General features: G+C 49.3%; 1 protein-coding gene across 2 annotated transcripts; it reads right to left on the reverse strand.

Annotated features, from left to right (window-relative positions):
• On the reverse strand, positions 4,510 to 20,559 carry ADIPOR1 (adiponectin receptor 1). 2 transcript variants are annotated; one of them, XM_005668010.3, is made up of 8 exons: positions 20,407 to 20,559; positions 12,468 to 12,705; positions 11,367 to 11,483; positions 9,689 to 9,860; positions 8,577 to 8,763; positions 7,320 to 7,507; positions 5,922 to 6,115; positions 4,510 to 5,376 (listed from the first exon to the last, which is right to left on the reverse strand). In XM_005668010.3, exons 2-8 carry the CDS (start codon positions 12,606 to 12,608, stop codon positions 5,248 to 5,250), a joined length of 1,128 nt encoding a protein of 375 aa, XP_005668067.2. In that variant the 5' UTR covers positions 12,609 to 12,705; positions 20,407 to 20,559; the 3' UTR covers positions 4,510 to 5,247.

Genomic DNA, 22,504 nt, shown 5'->3' on the forward strand with positions numbered 1-22,504 from the left:
GATCTTTAGAAATTTGGAGTTCCCGTCGCGGCTCAGTGGTTAACGAATCCGACTAGGAACCATGAGGTTGCGGGTTCCATCCCTGGCCTTGCTCAGTGGGTTAAGGATCCGGCGTTGCCGTGAGCTGTGATGTAGGTTGCAGACACGGCTCGGATCCCGCGTTGCTGGGGCTCTGGTGTAGGCCGGTGGCTACAGCTCCGATTGGACCCCTAGCCTGGGAACCTCCATATGCCGTGGTAGCAGCCCAAGAAACGGCAAAAAGACAAAACAAACAAACAACAAAAAAAAACAATGATCTTTAGAAATCTATCCTTTGTATATACTCACACATGTAAAATGATGTGTGTGCAAGGTTGTTTGTAGATTGGATTGAAAACAAGGGTTTTTTTGGGCCTTGCCTGTGGCAGGTGGAAATTTCTGGGTGGGGAATCTAATCTGTGCCCCAGCAGCCACAGTAGTGACTACGTGGCATCCTTAACCCACTGCACCACACTTAAGGAACTCCTGGATTGAAAACAAGGAGTTCCCATTATGGCTCAGCTAGTTAAGAACCCGACATAATCTCCATGAAGATGCAGGTTTGATCCCTGGCCTCTATTAGTGGGTTAAGGATCCAGTGTTGCTGCAAGCTGCAGCGAAGGTCGCAGGTATAGGTTGCAGATGCGGCTCAGATCCGGTGTTGCTGTGGCTGTTGCATAGGCCTGCAGCTGCAACTCCCATTTGACCCCTAGCCTGGGAACTTCCGTATGCCACAGGTGTGGCCCTAAAAAAAAAAAAAAAGAAAAGAAAAAGTTTAATGCCCATCTGTAGGGGACTGGTTCACTAACATATGGCACATCCATACAACCCAATACCATGAAGTTGTGAACAGTGTGTATACTTTGCTATTAATTGTGAAAAAGTTTGGGAAATATAGTCATATTTGCTTGCATGTGTATAAAATGCATTTTATAGATACAAAATAAAGCAGTAACATCACTTTCTTGGAGAGAGTAACTGGTGAGTTGGGAGACAGGATGGGAGGGAGATTTTTCCCTTTATGTATTTTTAGGCCTTTTGAACTTTGTTTTTTTTTGTTTGCTTGTTTGCTTTTTAGGGCCACACCCTCAGCACGTGGAAGTTCCCAAGCTAGGGGCTAGAACTGGAGCTGTAGCTGCCAGCCTGCACTACAGCAGAGCAATGCTGGATCTTTAACGCAATGAGCAAGGCCATGTATTGAATCTGTGTCCTCTTGGATGCTAGTCAGATTCGTTTCTGATGAGCCACAACAGGAAGTCCAGGGCCTTTTGAACTTTGCATTATGTTAACTAAAAATATGTATAATTTAAATAAAAATAATCCTTTGGTTTTTGGTTGCAGAATCTTTGATGATGTGGCTTTAAAACTGAGTTCTGGCTTCTAAACTGAGTTTTTCCAAATATGAGCAGATACTTAAGAAGCTTTGTTTGGAGTATGCCTGCCCCTTTTCCAGAGAGTAAAAGTGGAGAAACTGCAATCAAGAAAGCCAGTGCACTGAGTTCCCGTCGTGGCTCAGTGGTTAATGAATCTGATTACCATCGATGAGGACTCAGGATCGATCCCTGGGTTAAGGATCCGGTGTTGCTGTGAGCTGTGGTGTAGGTCACAAATACGGCTTGGATCCTGCATTGCTGTGACTCTGGCACAGGCCGACAGCTACAGCTCCCATTCGACCCTTAGCCTGGGAGTCTCCATATGCCTTGATTGTGGCCAAGACAAACCCCACCAGCCCACTGATGGAACTGGTTCAGGCCTAGCATGTTTTGAGTCTTTAAGTCCTGGGGACACTATCCTCATACAAGAATATTTCTAGTCATTTGGATAGCTGACCCAGTTCAAACTGATTCTGAATTTCTTAGGTCCATCCTTGGGGGGGCTGGTCTGGATGAGGCGAGTCAATCAGGTTCCACATTGCCCTGCCTCCTTGTTTAGACACTGGGATGATTCCCGGTATTTACAGCTACTCAAGGGTCTCAGTAAGGGAAAGCAGGAGTGTGCCGTGGAACTCTAGATTAAGTACTTAGAATATAGGTCATTTACAAGGAGATCCTGCTGAATAGCATTGAGAACTATGTCTAGATACTCATGTTGCAACAGAAGAAAGGGTGGGAGAAAAAACTGTAATTGCAATGTATACATGTAAGGATAACCTGACCCCCTTGCTGTACAGTGGGAAAATTAAAAAATAAATAAATAAAAAAAAATAACATAGGTCAGTTTTCCAAACCAGCTGGCAGAATGTGTTGTATTTTTGTGCCACCAGAATACAGCTGACATGAGAATGCACTTTTTAACTGCTGAATGTAATCAAACTAGGACCCCAGCTGCTGCTTTGAAAAGCATCCTGAACTTGCTCCCAGGCTTAGCTCATGCCTCCCAAGGGCTGGTTCCCATTCTTGACTGGGGATAACCCAGGTACTAAGGAAGGCACTTTCTGGGGGAGATGAGATTCCTTTGTCAGCAGATTTTGGATCAAGGACTTTCCCCAAACATAGGGTTTTGCTGAACCTCTCTTAGATTGCAAAGCAATAGATACTCAACAGCTAGAAATTAGTTTCTTCCCTAATTTTTTACTTACTGACAGAAGAGGGTAGAGTCAGATTCTTAGCTTTCATTTTTGGCATTTTTAAATCACAGCTTGTCAGGGTTTGTTTTGTTTTTGTCTTTTGAGGGCTGCACCTGAGGCACATGGAGGTCTCCAGGCTAGGGGTCAGTTGGGAGTTGCAGTCCCTGGCCTATGCCATAGCAACAGCAAAGTCAGATCCGAGCCAATCTGCAACGTACACCACAGGTCACGGCAACGCCAGATCCTTAACCCAATTACTGAGGCCAGGGATCAAACCTGTATCCCCATGATGCTAGCCAGATTCGCTTCTGCTGAGCCACAATCAGAACTTTGTTTTTGTTTTTTTTAAGCAGCCACATCTGTGGCGTATGGAGGTTTCCAGGCCATGGCAACACCAGATCTGAGTCCCATTTACGACCTATGCTGTAGCTCTCACAACGCTGGATCCTTAACCCACTAAGCAAAGCCAGCAATCAAACCGAGGTCCTCATGGATGTTAGTCCGGTTTGTTAACTGCTGAGCCACGACAGGAACTCTGGAACTCCTTTTTTAAAGTTTTATTTTTCTTGAGAACCATATGTATGTATGTATGTATTTATTTTGCTCTTTAGGGCTGCACCCGTGGCATATGGAAGTTCCCAGGCTAGGGGGCGAGTCAGAGTTGTAGCCACCGGACTACGCCACAGCCACAGCAATGCCAGATCTGAGCCACGTCTGTGACCTGCACCACAGCTCACGGCAACGCCGGATCCTTAACCCACTGAGCGAGGCCAGGCATCGAACCCGCAACCTCATGGTTCCTAGTTGGGTTTGTTAACCACTGTGCCATGACAGGAACTCCGAGAAGCAGCATTTTTAAAATGAAGAAATCTGGGATAGATACCAGATGTGTCTCACACTGTGAAGTGTTGTTTAATGTAACACTTGAATGCGTGTTTGTACTCCATGCATGTCCAGAGTGGTTTTATTAATGTACAACTTCAGCAGCATCTGCTCTGCTCATCTGCACCAACACCCAACACTAGGAATGTTTTTTCTTCTTTGGCTACCCCGAGGCATATGGAGTTCCTGGGCCAGGGATCAGATTGAGCCACCTTGTGACTGACACCACAGATGTGGCAATGCTGGATCTGTGCAGGGACGGGGATCAAACCTGTGTCCTGGTGCTGCAGATGCCACCGATCCCTCTGCGCCATAATGGGAACTCCAGCATTAGGAGTTTTAGTTTGTGCTAGTCCGGTAGGAGTGAAATGGCTTATCAAGAGTTCTGGTCGTGGTGCAGCTGAAATGAATCTGACTGGTATCCATGAGGATGCAGGTTCCATCCCTAGCCTCACTCAGTGGGTTAAGGATCCGGCATTGCCGTGAACTGTGGTATGGGTTGCAGACGTGGTTAGGGATCCCATGTTGCTGTGGCTGTGGTGTAGGCCGGTGGTTGAAGCTTCCATTTGACCTCTGGTCTAGGAACTTCCACATGCTGCCACTGCGGCCCTAAAAAGACCAAAAAGAAGAAAAAAAAGAAAGAAATGGCTTATCAGTTGGGTGTCACTGGATATCTCCCTGATAACCACTGGAGGCTGAGATTTGTTGGCCTCAGATTTTTTTTTTTTTTTTGTCTTTTTGCCATTTCTTGGGCCGCTCTCGTGGCATGTGGAGGTTCCCAGGCTAGGGGTCGAATCGGAGCTGTAGCCACCGGCCTACGCCAGAGCCACAGCAACGCGGGATCCGAGCCACGTCTGTGACCTACACCACAGCTCATGGGCAACGCCAGATCGTTAACCCACTGAGCAAGGGCAGGGATCGAACCCACAACCTCATGGTTCCTAGTCGGATTCGTTAACCACTGCGCCACAACGGGAACTCCTGAAATGACTGGTTTTAATCCTCTGGAGTGATGTGCAAAGAGCTGAGACCACACGGGTTAATTCTTTGAATGCCAAGTGTTTCCTGTACTCTTTTATTATCATCATAGTCTTTGCACTGATACATAGCAATGATAGCGGTTTCTTTTTAAAGCTTAGTATTAAATATTAAATATCTTTTCCCACTTTAATTTTACATTACTCTGCCAAGAAAAAAAAAAAATTAAAACTCAAGTTATCTGAAGCCTGGACACACGTCCATGATTAGCCGGGCTGTGTAAAAGTTGGTGGCTTTGTTCTTCCTGCTGGGGGAGCAGGTCCAGGCCCTAGAAAGATGGGACCAGGTGTTAACTGTCTTTGAAAAGTGTACTACAAAAACGGACGGCCTGTTATAAGCCAGGATACAAAGTCGGGTTGGGGTAAGAGAGGGAAATTTTCCCCCAGAAACGTGATTTCTGAAGAGTCCCAGTCCATCATTTTTCCCCAAATGGCTGGAGGGAGGGGTAAAATCTCAACATGAGCTTCAAAGTCCCATCTCTCTGAGGGAACAGTAGTTGCCCTACTGATGGGGGGGATGGCCAAGGAGGGGAGCCCAAGCCTGCCCGCTGCTCCCCTTCTCAGCCGGGGGAACGGAGAGTTTATTGCCCAGTGTGTGTGATGCGGGCCAAAGCTTGGTTGGTACTGAATTCTCTAAGAGGTTTCTTCTAGAAACAGACAACTCAGACTCTTCCTCTCACTTCAGCAAAGAAGTTCTCTTAAAAGCACTTGGGAAGCTCCTCCTGCGCCCATGGGGGTGGGGGCTCAGAGGAGGGAGTCGTCGGTGCAGCCGCCTTCCAGGCCGTAGCGGAACTCCTGAAGGTTGGAGACCCCATAGAAGTGGACAAAGGCTGCTGCCACCACCAGGACGTGGAAGATCTGATGAGACTGGAACTGCAGGGGCGACAGGGGAGGAGCCTTAGGGTGATGGCGCAGGGGCCTGGGCAGGTGGGAGAAGGCACTTGCCTTCTCTGACTCCCCTTAGGTTCTTAGGTCACACGAGAGTGATAGAAAAAAACATATTTTTTTGTCTTTGTAGGGCCGCACCTGTAGCATATGGAGGTTCCCAGGCTAGGGGTTGAATCGGAGCTACAGCTGCCAGCCTACGCCACAGCCACAGCTGTGAGATCCGAGTCGCGGCTGTGACCTACACCACAACTCGCGGCAATGCCAGGGATTGAACCCACATCCTCATGGATACAAGTCAGGTTCATGACTGCTGAGCCATGACGAGAACCCCCAAAAAAGGTTAAAAGTCTTGCCAGAGAGAGGCCAAAATGTTAACACTGGTCCCTCCCGGCCCCCTAGTGTGTACGGACATGTATATGCAGGCGCCCCAAATGCTACCTGACCCTGTGTCTCTCACTGCCTCTCACTCTGACCTTTACCTCCGGGCCAGTCTCCCCACCACACGCCTTGTGGTAAGAGTCCCTTCTTACCCATATGTCGAATTTTCCAGGGAAGAAGCGCTCAGGAATGCGCGCAGCATAAAGGCCGGCTCCGGTGATGTACATCACAGCCATGAGGAAGAACCAGCCCATCTGGCCCACGGTGGTGGCCTTGACGAAACCCTCCGCGATCGTAAAGTGCATGGTGGGCACAACGCCACTCAGGCCAAGCCCCAGGAACACCCCTGAACAAAGCAGATGGAGCCGTCAGGCCTGCAGACAGCGCTGCTTGGAAGGCACTGTTTTCAGTCTGAAGATGAGCTGCTTCCTGGTGACCGGTATGAATCCAGGGAATGTAGCCACAGGGGGTAACAGTCAGCAGGTGGGAAGAAGACTGTATAAGTGTCCCTGGAGCTCTGCCTCCTAAGGAGCACCATGAACAAGTACCTCGCATGCTCTATTATCGGCTAAGAAGCCTAGGCAAAAATGTAAATCAGAATCCTCTGATGGCTGCTTTGGGTAGAGAACCGAGACAGCAGGGCCTCAAGTGGCCCACCAGCCAGAGGAGCAGGACAGACTTCCTGTTAAGATCACAGGAGACTTGGAGTTCCCGTCATGGCTCAGCAGAAATGAACCTGACTAGTATCCATTAGGACGCAGGTTCGATCCCTGGCCTCACTCAGTGGGTTAAGGATCCGGCATTGCTGTGAGCTGTGGTGTAGGTCACAAATGTGGTTCGGAACTGGCATTGCTGTGGCTGTGGTGTAGGCCGGCGGCTACAGCTCTGATTCAACCCCTAGCTTGGGAACCTCCATATGCTGCAGGTGTGGCCCTAAAATAGACCCCCCCCAAAAAAAGAAAAAATTTAAGGATCACAGGAGATTTAAGTAACGGGACTCCCAACTCCTGGGTAGATGGACAGGCCTGTGGTGGCTGCACAGAAATACCATTAAGGGGAGGAAAGAATGGATGCCTGCCTGACTACCCACTGCCCTGCGATAGTCTGTCCTGTTAAGATTTTATGGAAATAGTGTAAAACTTTGGGGAGAATTGAGCTTTGAAAATTCATGCTGCTTTGAAAGTGGTAAATACAGGAGTTCCTGTCGTGGTGCAGTGGTTAACGAATCCGACTAGGAACCATGAGGTGGCGGGTTTGGTCCCTGCCCTTGCTCGGTGGGTTAATGATCTGGTGTTGCCATGAGCTGTGGTGTAGGTTGCAGACGCGGCTCGGATCCTGCGTTGCTGTGGCTCTGGCATAGGCTGGCAGCTACAGCTCCGATTAAACCCCCAGCCTGGGAACCTCCATATGCCATGGGAGCGGCCCAAGAAATAGCAACAAAAAAAAAAAAGAAAGTGGTAAATACAAATCAGGCTTTGGGTGGGCCCAGGGTCCAAATTAGGTTCAAGGTCCAAATACCTATGAGGTTTATACTCGGTCTTCCTACCCACCTGCTCTTGTCTGCCGGTGCTTAGGAGTGGCAAACCGGTCCCACTGCGCCACAATGATGGCAGAAATGCCCAGGACACAGACGATGGAGAGGTAGATGAGCCGTGGCTGCGGGGAGCAGTAGAACGAGTAATAGAGCCAGGGGACGAAGCTCCCCATGATCAGGAGGGCAATCCCTGAATAATCCAGTCTAGAAAGAGCCACAAAATGAGATGGGTCAGCGGGGGGAAATGGACAGGTCCAATGGCTTGTTAAACCGGTTCTTTCTGATCTCCAGCTACTCCACATTTGCAACCAAGCCCCTCCTCCCCCACAGTCCCTCACTGCCCGTACAATCTAGTCTGTATCCTAAATCAAACCCCACAAGGTCAAGCACTTCTATTCTGCAGAGGCAAGCATGATCTGTATCCCTTTCCCCTCGCTGTGAACAGCGGCATCCCCGTTATGGACACTTCACTGCAGGGGTTCCACCACAGTCATCAGGTCCCCAGCTTACTCTCAGGAAGGGCTCTCAGCAGCCCCTTGGTTCTCACAGACTGGGTGCTAAAAACAAAATGTTTGAATCGGGAGGCGTGTTTAGGGGTACTGTTCTGCTTCAGTTGACTCTTCGGTGGTGATAGTGAGTTATGTTGTTTTTCTCAGTTAACACCAGTAATGATATCCCTGCATTCAGTGATAAAAATCAGTCCTGTTACTGGTGTTATTGAGGAAAAAAATAACCCAGCATCACTGCCAACACCAAAAATAACCGACAAAAACAAGCAAACAAACTAACAGAACTCCACACTGAGAGCTGGGGAGTTTGGAGCATTAGATGCTGGGCCTCTGGGGCTCCCAGCAACATATGCACGGGACAGATAAGCTCTACTTGACTGGTGGGTCTGGGTGCTAGCAGCATGAAGCACGGAACTTCGCCACGCCCTGACTGGCTTGGGCCAACAGGAAGGTGGGATACAACTGGGAACTGGGTCTTGGAGAGCAGCCCACTGGCACCGCAAGTTTCACAAAGGATAGCACTGCTTGGGGAGAAAATACAGTCCACAACAAGGTTCCATGGGTTTTGGAGGCTGCCATGAGATGTGTCCGGAAGGACTTAGGAGAAAAGCTTCATCACCCTCTCAAACCCGCAGAACACAGCCCTTCCTCCAGCCCATCAGGGAAGCTTTGGGAGGGCCTGGCGTTTCCCGGACCCAGCCAGCACCGGGATCACAGATGCGACAACGGCACGATCTCGCCCTTTGGACATCCTTTTGACTCACTTGGAAAAAGTCCGAGAGACTTTCTCTGAATGACAATAGACGGTGTGGAAGAGCCAGGAGAAGCTGAGGCAGAGCACGGCACCCAAGAAGAACATCCCAAACACCACCTTCTCCTGAAGGGGGGCCATGAAATACATATTTGGTCTGAGCATGGTCAAGATTCCCAAAAAGAGAAACAGCACAAAACCTATAGGAGGGAGGAAAAAAAATGCACCCGTCACAGATACTCACACAAAACAATCACGACAGTCGCTTTCCGAAATGCTTGCGTTTTGTTTTGACAGTGGGATTAATGATGTAGAAGGAAGTGCCTTCAAGCACAGTTCTGATCATAACAGAATGTCTAGTTCCAACTCCTTCTCCATTTCTTCCTTTCTTTTTTTTGCCTTTTCTAGGGCCGCTCCTGCGGCATATGGAGGTTCCCAGGCTAGGGGTCTAATCCGAGCTGTAGCTGCCGGCCTATGCCAGAGCCACAGCAACACCAAACCTGAGCCACGTCTGCGAGCTACACCACAGCTCACGGCAACGCCAGATCCTTAACCCACTGAGTGAGGCCAGGGATCGAACCTGCAACCTCATGGGTCCTAGTTGGATTCCTTAACCACCGCGCCACAACGGGAACTCCTCCTTCTCCATTTCTAGGCAGCCCCCACCAGGTCTTAAAGACCAGTGATAAAGGGGGACTCCTAAGCTCATTGGTAGTTTTTTGTTTGTTTTGTTTCTTTTTTTTTTTTTTCATTGGTAGTTTAAAGACACCACGCCAGCTATGGAACCACAAAGACAACTTTGGAGTTCCTCTGTGGCTCAGTGGTAATGAACCTGACTAGTACCCATGAGGACACAGGTTTGATCCCTGGCCTTGCTCAGTGGGTTAAGGCTCCTGCATTGCTATGGCTGTAGTGCAAGCTGGCAGCTGCAGCTCCGATTCGACCCCTAGCCTGGGAATTTTCATATGCCGTGGGTGTGGTCCTAAAAGACCAAAAAAAAAAAAAAAAAAAAAAAAAAAAAAAAATTAGGACAACTTTGCTTTTCCTTCCCAAGCACAAAGGTGATATAAGGCCTTGGCATTTAAGGAGACAAACGGCTGGATCTTCCCTCCCCAAAGCACTCACCAAGCAGGTGGGTCCAGATGTTGCCAGTCTCTGTGTGGATGCGGAAGATGCTCTTGAAGCACGCCCGGAAGGAGGGCATGGGCGGCCTGTGGCCGTGCAGCAGGTAGTCGTTGTCCTTCAGCCAGTCAGGGAGCACGTCGTACGGGATGACCCTCCAGCGACCTTCCCAGACCTAGAACATGGAACACTCTCTAAGAGGGGCCCTGGAGAATTCAGACCTCCCCAAGGGCAAGGGGTGCAGGAGAGGCATGGCCTTGGGGAACGTGGGGAGCCAGCCGGGACCTGGAGACACAGCACGACTGGGGCATCCCAGTGCCGGCTGTTTTTTAAGGCCCTTGTTCTTGCGCCATGAGAAGGCATGTGGACGTGCTTAGCTACGTGTTTCATGGATTTTAAAGAAAACATGGCGGGGCCTCCTTTAAGTTACTGGAAAATTTTAGATTAAGTAAGTGTAGTGAATGAAAACAAAGAAATAGAAATTATACACATGCTTTTGAAAATATACATTTACCACTCTGCTTCTCTCCTCTCTGGATTCTGGTGGCCGCCTGCTCCACCTCTTCCCCCCTTTTAGATTCTAAGTTGAATCTAGTCTCTGGGTTGAGACTATGACTTTTGAGGGTTGGGGCTCTGAACTTGGCATATGTGGACAATGGACAGTATCAAGGGAGTGGGTAGAAATTTGGATGGAAAAATTATTTCACATTTCTCTCAATTATAAGTGTGAACAACAAACCACACTGGTATTAGAAGACAGAAATCACAGCTATCTTCATACATTAGTTTTGCAGATATCAAAATATTGTTTCTACTGATCACTACTTAGAAATGATAAGTTCTGGAGTTCCCGTCGTGGCGCAGTGGTTAACGAATCCGACTAGGAACCATGAGGTTGCGGGTTCGGTCCCTGGCGTTGCTCAGTGGGTTAAGGATCCGGCGTTGCCGTGAGCTGTGGTGTACGTTGCAGACACGGCTCGGATCCCGCGTTCCTGTGGCTGTGGCGTAGGCTGGCAGCTGCAGCTCCGATTGGACCCCTAGCCTGGGAATCTCCATATGCCGCGGGAGTGGCCCAAGAAATAGCAAAAAGACAAAAAAAAAAAAAAAAAGAAGAAATGATAAGTTCTAATGAAATACATTATAGCTTGTTATGAATGCATATTTACTGTATTAATAAAGATGTCCAGGTTACTGTACCACGTTCTAATATTCTGATGACTGCCAAAGGGATCAGTAGCACAAACAGTTAATAACTCCTGTTTCAGAATATATTTTGAGCAATGCCAACATGGTAGGTAGTAAAAATTTAGCCAGATTTCCCCTTCATTTACTTCCCTTAAAGAACAGCAAATTTTCTGGAGTTCCTGTTGTGGTGCAGCGGAAATGAATCCGACTAAGAACCATGAGGTTGCGGTTCGATCCCTGGTCTTGCTCAGTGGGTTAAGGATCTGGCATTGCCGTGAGCTGTGGTGTAGGTTGCAGACTCTGCTCGGATCTGGTGTTGCTGTGGCTGTGGTGGTGGAGGCTGGCAGCTGTAGCTCCGATGAGACCCCTAGCCTGAGAACCTCTATATGCCATGGGTGCAGCCCTTAAAAAAAAAAAAAAAGCCCTTCCCCCTCAGCTCGCGCCTGTCAGCAGGGAGCCCAGATAAGCCCGCTCGCCTCCCTTCCCAGGACAGAACCTTATACACAAACTCCTCCATCTTCTCCATGGCATGGTGGGCTTGCAGGGGGAGCGTCAGCACCCGCACCTCCTCCTCTTCTTCCTGAGGCACTGGGCATGCCTGCTCTTCTTCAGCCTGCAGCGAAGGAGGGAACAAAAACCAACCCTAGGATTTCCCTTGCAGGCATGCAGGTCCAGGGCAGGGCGATGTGGAGAAACCCAAACTCACTGCCTTCTGCCCAACCCCTCTCCGTGGCCTCTTTTCCCAGGGTGTGATAGTGAATGAGCTTACACTGTTGGAAAGGCTGCAGTGAGAGCCCAACGTAGCACAGGGGGCTGGGGAGCGGGCTAGTGGGGGCACAGGACTGGCACACCAGGCCCACCCTCATCTCTAAGACAGTGGTCCTTAACCTGCCCCAGTTGCCCCAGTATTTCTCTCTTCCAGCCCACTGAATTCTCAAGAGAATGCAAAGGACAGGTCTCAGGGGTGCCCTAACCATTTACATCTGGCCAGGTCACCGGCTCTGGTGATGCTACCTCGGCTGACGCTTGGTATCATGGAGCTGTGGAGAAGCTGGCCAGCAGTTCAGGCCTCCCACCCCACCTCGCCCCGGGCTTTCCTTCTCTGCTGATGCTTCCTCTGGGATCCTGTGTCTGCCTCACTAACAGAGCCCCTGATTCCATTCAGGCAAAATGAAAAAACCACGTGGCTGTTCAGAAAGCTGCTGGGGCTTCCAGGAAGGGCGGCCCCCACCTCAGCTTTGTGGGGACACCTCCAGATGATGGAGGAGCAAGGCAGGTGCCTGCCAGTGGTGGGAACGCCACACCAGCCTGGAATGGGTACTTCCAGCATCCTTCTCTGCGTCAGAGCCATGGGGACTTTTGTTCGCCTGTGAAGGTGAACTGAATCCTGGCCGCGTCCTCCTTCAGACACAGACATGCACTGACTACTCGCTGGATCGCAGGCCTTGTGCTAAGCACGGGGTGCATTCAGGCAAATGTGAATAGTGGGAAAGCAGACACATAAAAGGAGTTCACACTACAGCGGGACAAGGATGGGGACAGGACAGGCCCAGGGCCCCTTTGCTGGGCAGAAGGCTGACCCAGGAAGATGACTTACTTTGGGTGGGTTGGTGGTGCCCCGCGTGCCCTTCTCCTCTAGCAGGGGGCCCAGTTCTGCCAGCTCCACGGTGTCGGCCTCCCTGCTGCCAGCTGGAGCCCCATTGCCCTGGGCTCCCACAGGTCCTTTGTGAGAAGACATCTGGGCGGTCCCCCCGCAAGGCCCTGCAGCTGCAGCCTGGGGAGAGGGTGGGGTCCCTCAGCCCCAGGGGGCAGAGAGCACCCTGTGATGGGAGACACTGAAAGCAAACACAAACAACAAGGGCGCTGACAGTTATTCCTCTTCTGTCTCAACACTGAGTGAAGACCCAGCCTGCCCACTCATCCCCCTCCAGCTCCAGCGGCCCTGTAACTGCTGAAATGAAACCAACTCCTTGTTCTGTCTTCACTCAGATCCTCACTGTCTAAAACATCACACCTGGCTGCTGGCCTTCAGGGGATTTTTTTTTTTAATTTTTCCACCAAATGGACAACCAAAGAAAAACAGCGGACCCCCTCACCCCACCCCACCCCAAGTCCGTCCCACAAGTTAGAAGCCCATTTAGCCAGCAAAGCTGAGCCCACCATTTCCAAAGCTATCCTGCCCTGGAAAGGCCTGCCTCTGAGACAGAGGAGCAGAAACAGGGAGCTGACACCTGGCTGTAATTACTACAGGCCACCCAGGCTTAGAAAGAACAGCCAACTGAATTATACCTACAAATACTGACAAGCGGGCCCTGCATGCAGAAGGAACCGGGTTGTGGCCAAGATGCCCAGCGGCCAATTTCTCTGCAAGATCTTTTTTTGTTTTTTTGTCTTTTGTCTTATTAGGGCCGCACCCCTGGCATATGGAGGTTCCCAGGCTAAGGGTTCAATTGGAGCTGCAGCTGCTGGCCTACACCACAGCCACAGTAACGCCAGATCTGAGCCCTTCTACGACCTACACCACGGCTCATGGCAATGCTGGATCCTTAACCCACTGAGCAAGGCCAGGGATCGAACCTGCATCCTCATGGATCCTCGTCAGGTTTGTTAACCACTGAGCCACAAAGGGAACTCCTCGGAAAATACTCTTTTTTTTTTTTTGGTCTTTTTGCTATTTCTTGGGCCGCTCCCGCGGCATATGGAGGTTCCCAGGCTAGGGGTTGAATCGGAGCTGTAGCCACCGGCCTACGCCAGAGGCACAGCAACGCAGGATCCGAGCCGCGTCTGCAAACTACACCACAGCTCACGGCAACGCCGGATCGTTAACCCACTGAGCAAGTGCAGGGACCGAACCCTCAACCTCATGGTTCCTAGTCGGATTCGTTAACCACTGCGCCACAACGGGAACTCCCGGGAAATACTCTTTAATCAGGCCTCAGGGAGATGAAAATAATCTTGAAAGGAAGGGAAAAGTGCCCCAAGATTTCCCAGGTTCCCCCCAGCAACCGGCCCCGCAACAAAGGAATTTACTATTCATAGCAACAGCAGCCAGAATAACATTTTCTTGCACCAGTTACCTGTGCCCTGATAACCACGCGGCAATGCAAAGCGGGCCAGGTAACACCTGAGTGCAAGGTGAGCTGCATCATGGCAGAGGAATTTAAGCTTAGGGAACCCATCTTTCCCAGTGGGTATTCGGCGGCCAGCACTTCTTGCCCTGAGGGAGGCACTTCATCTACTTCCATAGCTGTTCACAATACACACATCCTCAAAGACATCTTGTCAGTTCTTTTTTATTTGTTTGTTTGCTTTTTAGGGCTGCACCTGTGGCATATGGAGGTTCCCAGGCTAGGGGTCGATTCGGAGCTACAGCTGCCAGCATACATACATCACAGCCACAGCCACAGCCACACAGGATCCGAGCCTCGTCTGTGACCTACACCACAGCTCATGGCAACACCGGATCCTTAACCTGCTGAGAAGCTAACGATCGAACCTGCATCCTCATGGTTACTAGTCAGATTTGTTTTCTGCTGTGCCACAATGGGAACTCCTGTCAGTTCTTTGTTTATCCAAGAGTAATCTCAATTCCTTCTCAGGGATTGGGACTGGATATATGTAGTCCACGTGACGGCAATCCTCAAAGTTTCAAACACTCAGGCTCAGGAGCGCAAATGACAATAATTCAGTGCACGGCAGACCCTTCTATGGTGTCAACACTCAGGCAGTTCCTCCTCCTCTAAATGTGCAAGATTCTTACAAGACAGATGCCAGCCCACCGCCACAGCCCAACACCTGAGCCCAAGGGGAAGGTCCCCAAAACCTCAAGAAATAGGCATCCCACGTGAGCAGAAACATTGAGAAATCTTTTTCAGTAGGCTGACCACAAAACCTATTTCCTCAAAATGAAGGACTAGTGAACAAACAGCTTTGCTAAGACATCATTTATATTGGAGCAAAAAATAGGGGATCTTGGGGATCTTGGAGGAGTCTGAAAAGGGGGATACGCTTAGCTAGAATACCGCTGCCAGTACTTTACAGGCAGCCACTGGGGCGAAGGCAAGCAAACAAAAACTCAGTTACTGGGATACAACACTACATAGATCACAGACAGATACACATCCCAGATTTTGGTCAGAACACCTATTTCAAAATGAATGAATGAATGAGGCAGCCAGCAAGCATAAGGCCTGTTAGTTTCTGTTACCAGCTAAGGGTTTATGCACTTGTGCTTGTAAGGCCTTCCCTGTCCCTTTTGCCAGAGTTAGCCAACACGTTCACCGAATACTTAACAAATGTATTCAGTACTAGCACCCTAAAGTTCTCTAAGGTACTGTACAAAATACAAGGTAGAACAAGGTTAAGTCCCTGTTTTTTCAGAGAGCCTATGGTCAGCACTTCCCCTTGTGGCTCAGTGGGTTCAGGACCCGACGATATCTCTGAGGATGCAGGTTCCTTTCCTGGCCTCGCTCAGTGGGTTAAGGATCCAGCACTGCCACAAGCTGTAGCTCTGATTCAACCCCAAGGCTGGGAACTTCTATATGCCGCAGATGCGGCCGTAAAAAGAAAAAGAGCCTACAGTCAGATGGCATAAGGTAATTTGTGATATGTACAAAGCCAGTGAAACAATTTCACTGCTCCAGGACAGTGAAGGGAGAACCCCTAAACCAGGATGGCCATGCACTAAGATCAGCTACGTATTTATTTTTTTCATTTTTGGCTGCCCTGCGGCATATGGAGCTCCTGGGCCAGGGATCAGATTTGAGCCGCAGGTATGACCTAAGCCTCAGCTGCGGCAATGCTGATCCCTAACCCACTGTGTCTGGCTGGGGATCAAACCCGCATCCCAGCACTCCCAAGACGCTGCTGACCCCATTGTGCCACAGCGGGAGCTCCTAAGGTCAGTTATTTTGAGTGCTGTGTAACTATTTCACTGGAGGGAATGAGAATACAGAGAAATTTAGGGTGACCTTAATCACATGGCTATCATCACAGACTTTTCCCTTTCAGTCAAAACCATCCTGGGACTTTTCTTTTTTGTCTTTTTAGGCCCGCACCTGCGGCAAATGGAGGTTCCCAGGCTAGGGGTCTAGTTGGAGTTGTAGCTGCTGGCCTATGCGACAGCCACAGCAACTCGGGATCCAAGCCACGTCTGCAACCTACACCACAGCTCACAGCAATGCCAGATCCTTAACCCACTGAGCAAGGCCAGGGATCGAACCCGCAACCTCATGGTTCCTAGTCAGATTCGTTAACCACTGAGCCACGACGGGAACTCCCATCCCGTTACTTTTCATTCCCTCCCACATCTTTACTGTCAACTCCCATGCCGCCCCTCAGCAATATCTCTAGCCCCAAAGTCGCCAACTCTGACAGGCACCCCGGTTAACACACAAACCAGCCACCAGCTACAACTTATCATACAAGATATGCTGTGATGCGTTCAAGTACATACAATGAATGGAGATCATGTCATCACAGTGAGCAAAATTCACTGTTCAGTTGGGTCCTCTGGACTGTAGCCACACAGGGACAGGAAAGGGAGAGAGAGAGATCGGAGGTCTGGCGAGAAAGAAGAGTGAAGAATGGCAGGATCTGAGAAGGTAACTTGATAGGGTGGACCACTCACAAAACAACTGGGGCTCGTTACAAGAAAGTGTTTCTACTCCGTAAAATCAGCACCGACCCCCGAAGTGTTAAGACTGATTCTAGAAGCACTCAGGAGAGCCAAAGTGACTTTCTACTGGCTTCCTTATCCTTATGCGTTTTAGAGAAAACCATTTTCCCTCAAACTTGCCGCACCCAATATAGCAACTATAATTGGGCCCAACTCCACTGGGTGCATTTTTGATAGGATTTCTTCAGTTCAAGCTAACAAATCTTTACCACTAAGCTTTCCAACTGGATAAACCTATGACATTAGAGAATAAAGTGTGGAGGCAGGGAGGTGTTGTGCTCCTATAAATAAGATTATCCAGTGTCAAACTTGGGATAAGACTGATTTGATCTTTTTTTCTTTTCTTTTTTTTTGTCTTTTGTCATTTTTAGGGCCACACCCTTGGCATATGGAGGTTCCCAGGCTAGGGATCTAATTCGAGCTGTAGCCGCCGGCCTACACCACAGCCATAGCAATGCCAGATCTGAGCGGCGTCTTCGACCTATACCACAGTTCACGGCAATGCTGGATCTTAACCCACTGAGCAAGGCCAGGGATTGAACCTGCAACCTCATGGTTCCTAGTTGGATTCGCTAACCACTGAGCCATGACGGGAACTCCCAGGATTGATTCTTAATTGCCAGCATTTGTGACTGAGTTTACTTCCCTCACACCTTTGGGACATTTAGTTTGTAAACCAGTTCCCAAGTTTTCCAGGCTATAGCACACTCCTTCCCTGAAGTCTAAGGCACAAAGCTTCCTCCAGGAGTTTTTAATCTGGGGTCCCTGGACCTTAGCAGTTCCACAGATAAACTCCATCTATGCCTGCCTGACTCTTGTTCTAAAGTTAACTAGCCGAGGAGTTCCTTTGTGGTTTAATGGGTTAAAGGTCCGGCATTGTCATTGCTGTGGCCTGGGTTTGATCCCTGGCCTGAGAACTTCTGCATGCTGAGGCCAAAAATAAAGAAAGATGGGTCTAGCAGGAAAGACAACAGCCAGCTTCTTTAGGTTCTCTCTTTGTTAGGGAAGGTGGTTTCATAGCATTGCTGGGGGAAAAAATGGGTCAAGACAAAGGCTTCAGTTTGAAAACTACTTAACTGCAGTAATGGAGCCTCAGCTGTCCTATTTGATCACGAGTGTCACTGCCTTAGAATCTGCAGTGAAAAAAACCACAATCTAACTTTCTTGGTAGCTCTTCTCTGGGTAAAGCTATCTCAGTAGGGGACCTCTTTTTTTTGATTTCAGAGATAGGTAAGCTTTTCAAATGCTGTGACCAAAAAAAAAAAAAAAAAAAAAAAAAAAAAAGTAAGCTATGTGAACATATGAAAACATATGAAGGTGTTTCATACCAGTCCTTTTTAATACCTGGCTTTTAAGAATACTACAGACATAGTCACTACAGTTACAGTGATAACTTTAAAGTGTGAAAGCGTCAATGAAACAAAAGCAAACTAGGTGTATGTCCCAAAGCTAATCACTTGGAACCAGTTTGCCTTGAGGGCACTTTCAAGGATCTTTTCAATCCAAGATAGCTAGAAACTTTATATACATTAATCATGCCACGACCTGTCTGAGCAGGAAAGGGGAATCAACTTTGAGTACAGCGAGAGCAAAAAAAGTCCAGTGGGCAACATTAGGGACAAATGGACACTAAGGAGAAAACGTAATGACTATGAGTACTAGCACCAGAAAAGACCCCATCAGTATTATAAAGCTTCTGGATTTCAAGAGGACTTTAGTTCACCAGAATTCACAAGTAGATGGGACAGGACAGTGTAGCAAGAGGGTTAAAGAGTTTCAGTTTGGCTTTGTTAAAAAAGACAAGTACATTTCTTAGGGAAACAGAGAACAGACTTATTGGCCTAGAAGGAAGTGCAAATTTCTTTTTTCTTTCTTTTTTTGTTTTGTTTTGTCTTTTTGTCTTTTCTAGGGCCACTCTTGCAAGCAAATGGAGGTTAGGGGTCTAATTAAATTAGGGGTCTAATGGGAGCTGCAGCTGCCAGCCTACGCCACAGCCACAGGCAACGTGACCTACATCACAGCTCACAGCAACGCTGGATCTCCAACCCACTGAGTGAGGCCAGGGATCAAACCCGCAACCTCATGGTTCCTAGTCAGATTTGTTAACCACTGAGCCACGACAGAAACTATGGAAGTGCACATTTCTTTGTCCATCTGAGAATACTTGACCATATATTACATGGCACTGTGGCTACAGAGAGGCCACAATTTTTAAGAGGAGGCAACTTCTGTTTTCTGCTAACATCACTACAAGGCTAAATGCCATAAAGTGCTGGAGGAATTCAGAAGAAAAGCTCAATTTTAGTTGGAATATGCAGGAGAGGTTTCATGGAGGATCTTACGAAAGCATCTTGATGGGGGTAAAGATGGGATGAGGCATTCCAGAAGGGTAGTGCTATGAGCCCAGGCAGGCTTGAAAGAACAAAGCCCCCAGGGAAGTGAATAATCACTTTCTGGAAGGAAATCTTGGAAGGGTAAAATGAGGCCAGAATTGAGAAAGTGAAAATAGGCTAAATAAGCCTACCTCAGGTGGTATACTTTATCTATGAGCAACGAGGAGACTGGTGGGTTAAGGTTGCACTCTGAAACTTCTCTAAGGTTCTCTCCTACTTGCAGGCAAAGTGGTTCCTTAAAAATATTTGGTTTTGATCCCTTGGGCATCATGTAATTTCTTGGCTACTGAGAACAGAAGGCTTTCAGATTCTACTCAGCAATTAGGTGTAGTTTTGCGGAGGTCTACCCTAAGATGGTCACTCACAGATAACAGGCCATTTTTTAAGGCTGATTCTCCAAGGATCAACCACTACACAGTAACACAGAAGTTGCTCCTGAGGTCAAGAAACAGTGGCTCAAGCTGGGAATTAATACCGAGACTGTAATCTGTTCAGCATCACCCTGCCTAAATTCTTCGTACTGCATAGACACCATAAAAACATGAGGAACAGCAGTTGCACCAGAACAGGTGATGCAAGTCCTACTAGGAGAGAAAAGCAGTAAACAGCTTCCACTCTCACTCCATTTCAAGAAGGAACCAGCCATGACAGTGTTGGCTTGATTTAAGTTGGTAGCCTATATACTCCTTGCTTTGTTTTCCAGCCTGTCTTCTAGATACTTGGGGAAAACAGGATGGTTAATCTAGTAAAGTGCTTTGCAGGTCTCCTATTGTGTAAGTGAAATTCGCCTTTCGGCTTCCCATTCGCCTATGTAGTTCCAGATACAGAAGGAAAACATCTTTATTTTCTTAAAAATTTAAGGCTTGACAAAAAAATCTCAAACAAGATGTTATCAATGTGAGATTTCTGAGGAATGGAAATCTAGTTTTTCCCCAAAGTACTTTAGATGTTGCTCACACCCTAGTTTTTGGGACTTCCTTCAATAAAGGTAAACTAGCCACCAACCTCCTCTTCACCATCAAAGTGGGGCACTGTCACGGGTCTAGGAACCTTGGGGCTTCTCACGCCACCTAAGGCTGGTGTTCCCCGCAGAAAGGCGGTTCCGAGACCCAGGCCCACAGCCCCTCCACGCTTGCCTCGTGCGGCCTCGGGAGCCTGGCAGGCCCGAGCAGGAGCCCAAATCCGGACGTCTCACCCCTGCGTGCGGCCACCACGGCTGTCGGCAGTGGGGAAGGCGGGGCCCCTAAACTTCTTCGTAGGCGGCGCGCACCGGAGGAGCTGGAAATGTTGACAGCCGACGCGGAGAGGCCGGAAGCGCGGCCAGCTCAGGGCTGGGGTCTCGGGACTCCCGGGCGGTTCGGCTTCACCGCTGCTGCCTCAGGCCCGCGCAGTGGCTCGCAGGGATTCCTGCGCTCTAGCCGACCCCCACCCGCCCACCCGCTCGCCGTGGAGACCAGGGAACTTACGGTGGGCGTCAGGCTCTGCTGGGGGCAGCGGACCCCACACTACATCCCGCGAAGCTGGAGGCGGCCTGCGGCCGAACAGCCCGGATCTTCTGCGCCCTCCCCGCGCCGGAAGGGGCGCGCAACCGCACGGCGTCACCCTCGCGATAGCGTCACGTCCTCCTCCGGGCGCTCCGCCCCCCTCCGCCCCAAAGCCCAGTCACAGGCCGGCAATAGGCCCCGCCCCTAGGTGACCCCGCCCTCTCCAGCTGGGCAATACTTCTGCAGTCCCAATCTCAGTCCCGTTCCCTCGGCCCCGCCTCCTCCGCGTGGGCTCCGCCCTCCTGACGGTCCCGCCCCCCCATGGCCAAGGGGGTGTCTAAAGTCCCAACCAAAGGCCCGATCCACTCGGCTCCGCCTCCCGCGCGCGGGCCCCGCCTCCTCGCTTGGCTTCAAGAGTTAACCCCTCCTCTCAGAGCCTCGCGAGGACCACGCCCCCAAGTTGCTAATTGGACCGCGTGATGGGGAAGGAATTACAGGGAATTAGACCAAACCCTGCCAAGAATGCAGAATTTCCTACCCTGCAACTTGTCCTCTAGGCTGGGCACTTCCTAATCCGTCGTCTTCAACTTCATGGCCCCTCCCTCCTTTCCGCAAATATTTATTGAGCTCTCCTCGTGTTCGAAGCACCGGCCAGGTTCCTGGCAAGGAAAAGCGGAGCCGAGCTGACTGGTCTTCCTCCGGGACTCCCAGCTCCCTTCCGGGCTCCCGCTGCGGCCGGAGGGGTAGACTACACGGTGTTGCAGCCCTGGTCTGGGGGACTGACACCTCTCGCTTCTCCCAAGGATGGTACGTGACCAGTCTTTCTAGATGCAGAGAGAGAAGGCAGAATATTGTAATCCAGTATGGATGTTTCAGGGCAATGGGATTAATTCTTTGGTGCTGGTTAAAAGCGTAGGCTCTGGAGTCATACAGATCCAGGCTTCAGTCCCTTGCTACCCTCTGACCTTGAGGTTACTGAACCGTCCACATGTAAATGCCTTGTCTGAAAAGTAGGAATAAAATAGTGCTATTTCACGAGGTCTCTGTCAACATTGAGATAATTTATGCGGGCTCTTGGTGTGATGCCTGGCAGATTGTAAATGCTTCACAAACCGCTACTATGAGTTGCCCGCTGTATAAAACTCTCAGAAATGTATTCTGCCCACAGGAGTGAGTCCATTTCTCAACATGGCATTACATGGCACTCTCCTGCTCTCAGGCCTCATCTTCCTCCACTTTCCCTCTGGCACTGGGCCTCAACGAACTTGTCAAATTCTCCAAAAAATGAGCTTTTCTTCTATTCCTCATGTTTTGGTACATGCTGATCCTTCTGATGTATTGCCCATCCCCTCCATTCTCTGCCAATCGATCCAAGCCATTTACAATGTCCAGTTCTAGGTATGGCTTTGGACAGAGAATTCTAGGTTCACATTCAGGCTCTTCCAGTTACTGACCAGCAAATCTTTAATAACAGGCTCTTCCAGTTACTGACCAGCAAATCCTTAATGACAGACTCACAGGATTATCATAAGGATTCAGTTATATAGGATGAGCCCTGTACAGTACCTGCTACAGGGCTGTTAACTAAAAAGATTAATTCCCTTCTCCTCTTCCTCCAAATCTTTCTCAAACCCTTCCTAACTGCACCTTGAATCTCTTTAGTTTTAACCACACTGGTTTTAATGATTTATCACTCTCTTACTCTAGACTATGACTTGTTTGGGGTCTAAGACCAGTCTTGGTCACGGCTGAATCCTCAGGGTCTAGCACGGTGCTTGGCACACGGCAGGTCCTTAATAAAATGTTTGTTTATTAAGTGTATGAGGCAGGAACCCATGCAAGACATGGAATGAGCTTCTGTGTGGGAAATTCTCTTTGCTGAGCTGCTTCACTCTCTGAGCCCAACAGGCCTAAGCAAGATTTTCCTTTTTGGAGGTGAGGCAGTAAGTGTGTCTCGTAGAGCACGGAAGCATACGCATACCAGCCGATCAAGTCATGTTTGGTAGAATACAAAATGTATTTTATTACTACATTTTGGTAGTAACAAAATGTATTGATGGCTCTGCCTTGGGGAGGGTCC

The sequence above is a fragment of the Sus scrofa genome, chromosome 10, assembly GCF_000003025.6.
Source record: "Sus scrofa isolate TJ Tabasco breed Duroc chromosome 10, Sscrofa11.1, whole genome shotgun sequence".
In the NCBI taxonomy this organism is placed as follows: Eukaryota; Metazoa; Chordata; class Mammalia; order Artiodactyla; family Suidae; genus Sus; species Sus scrofa.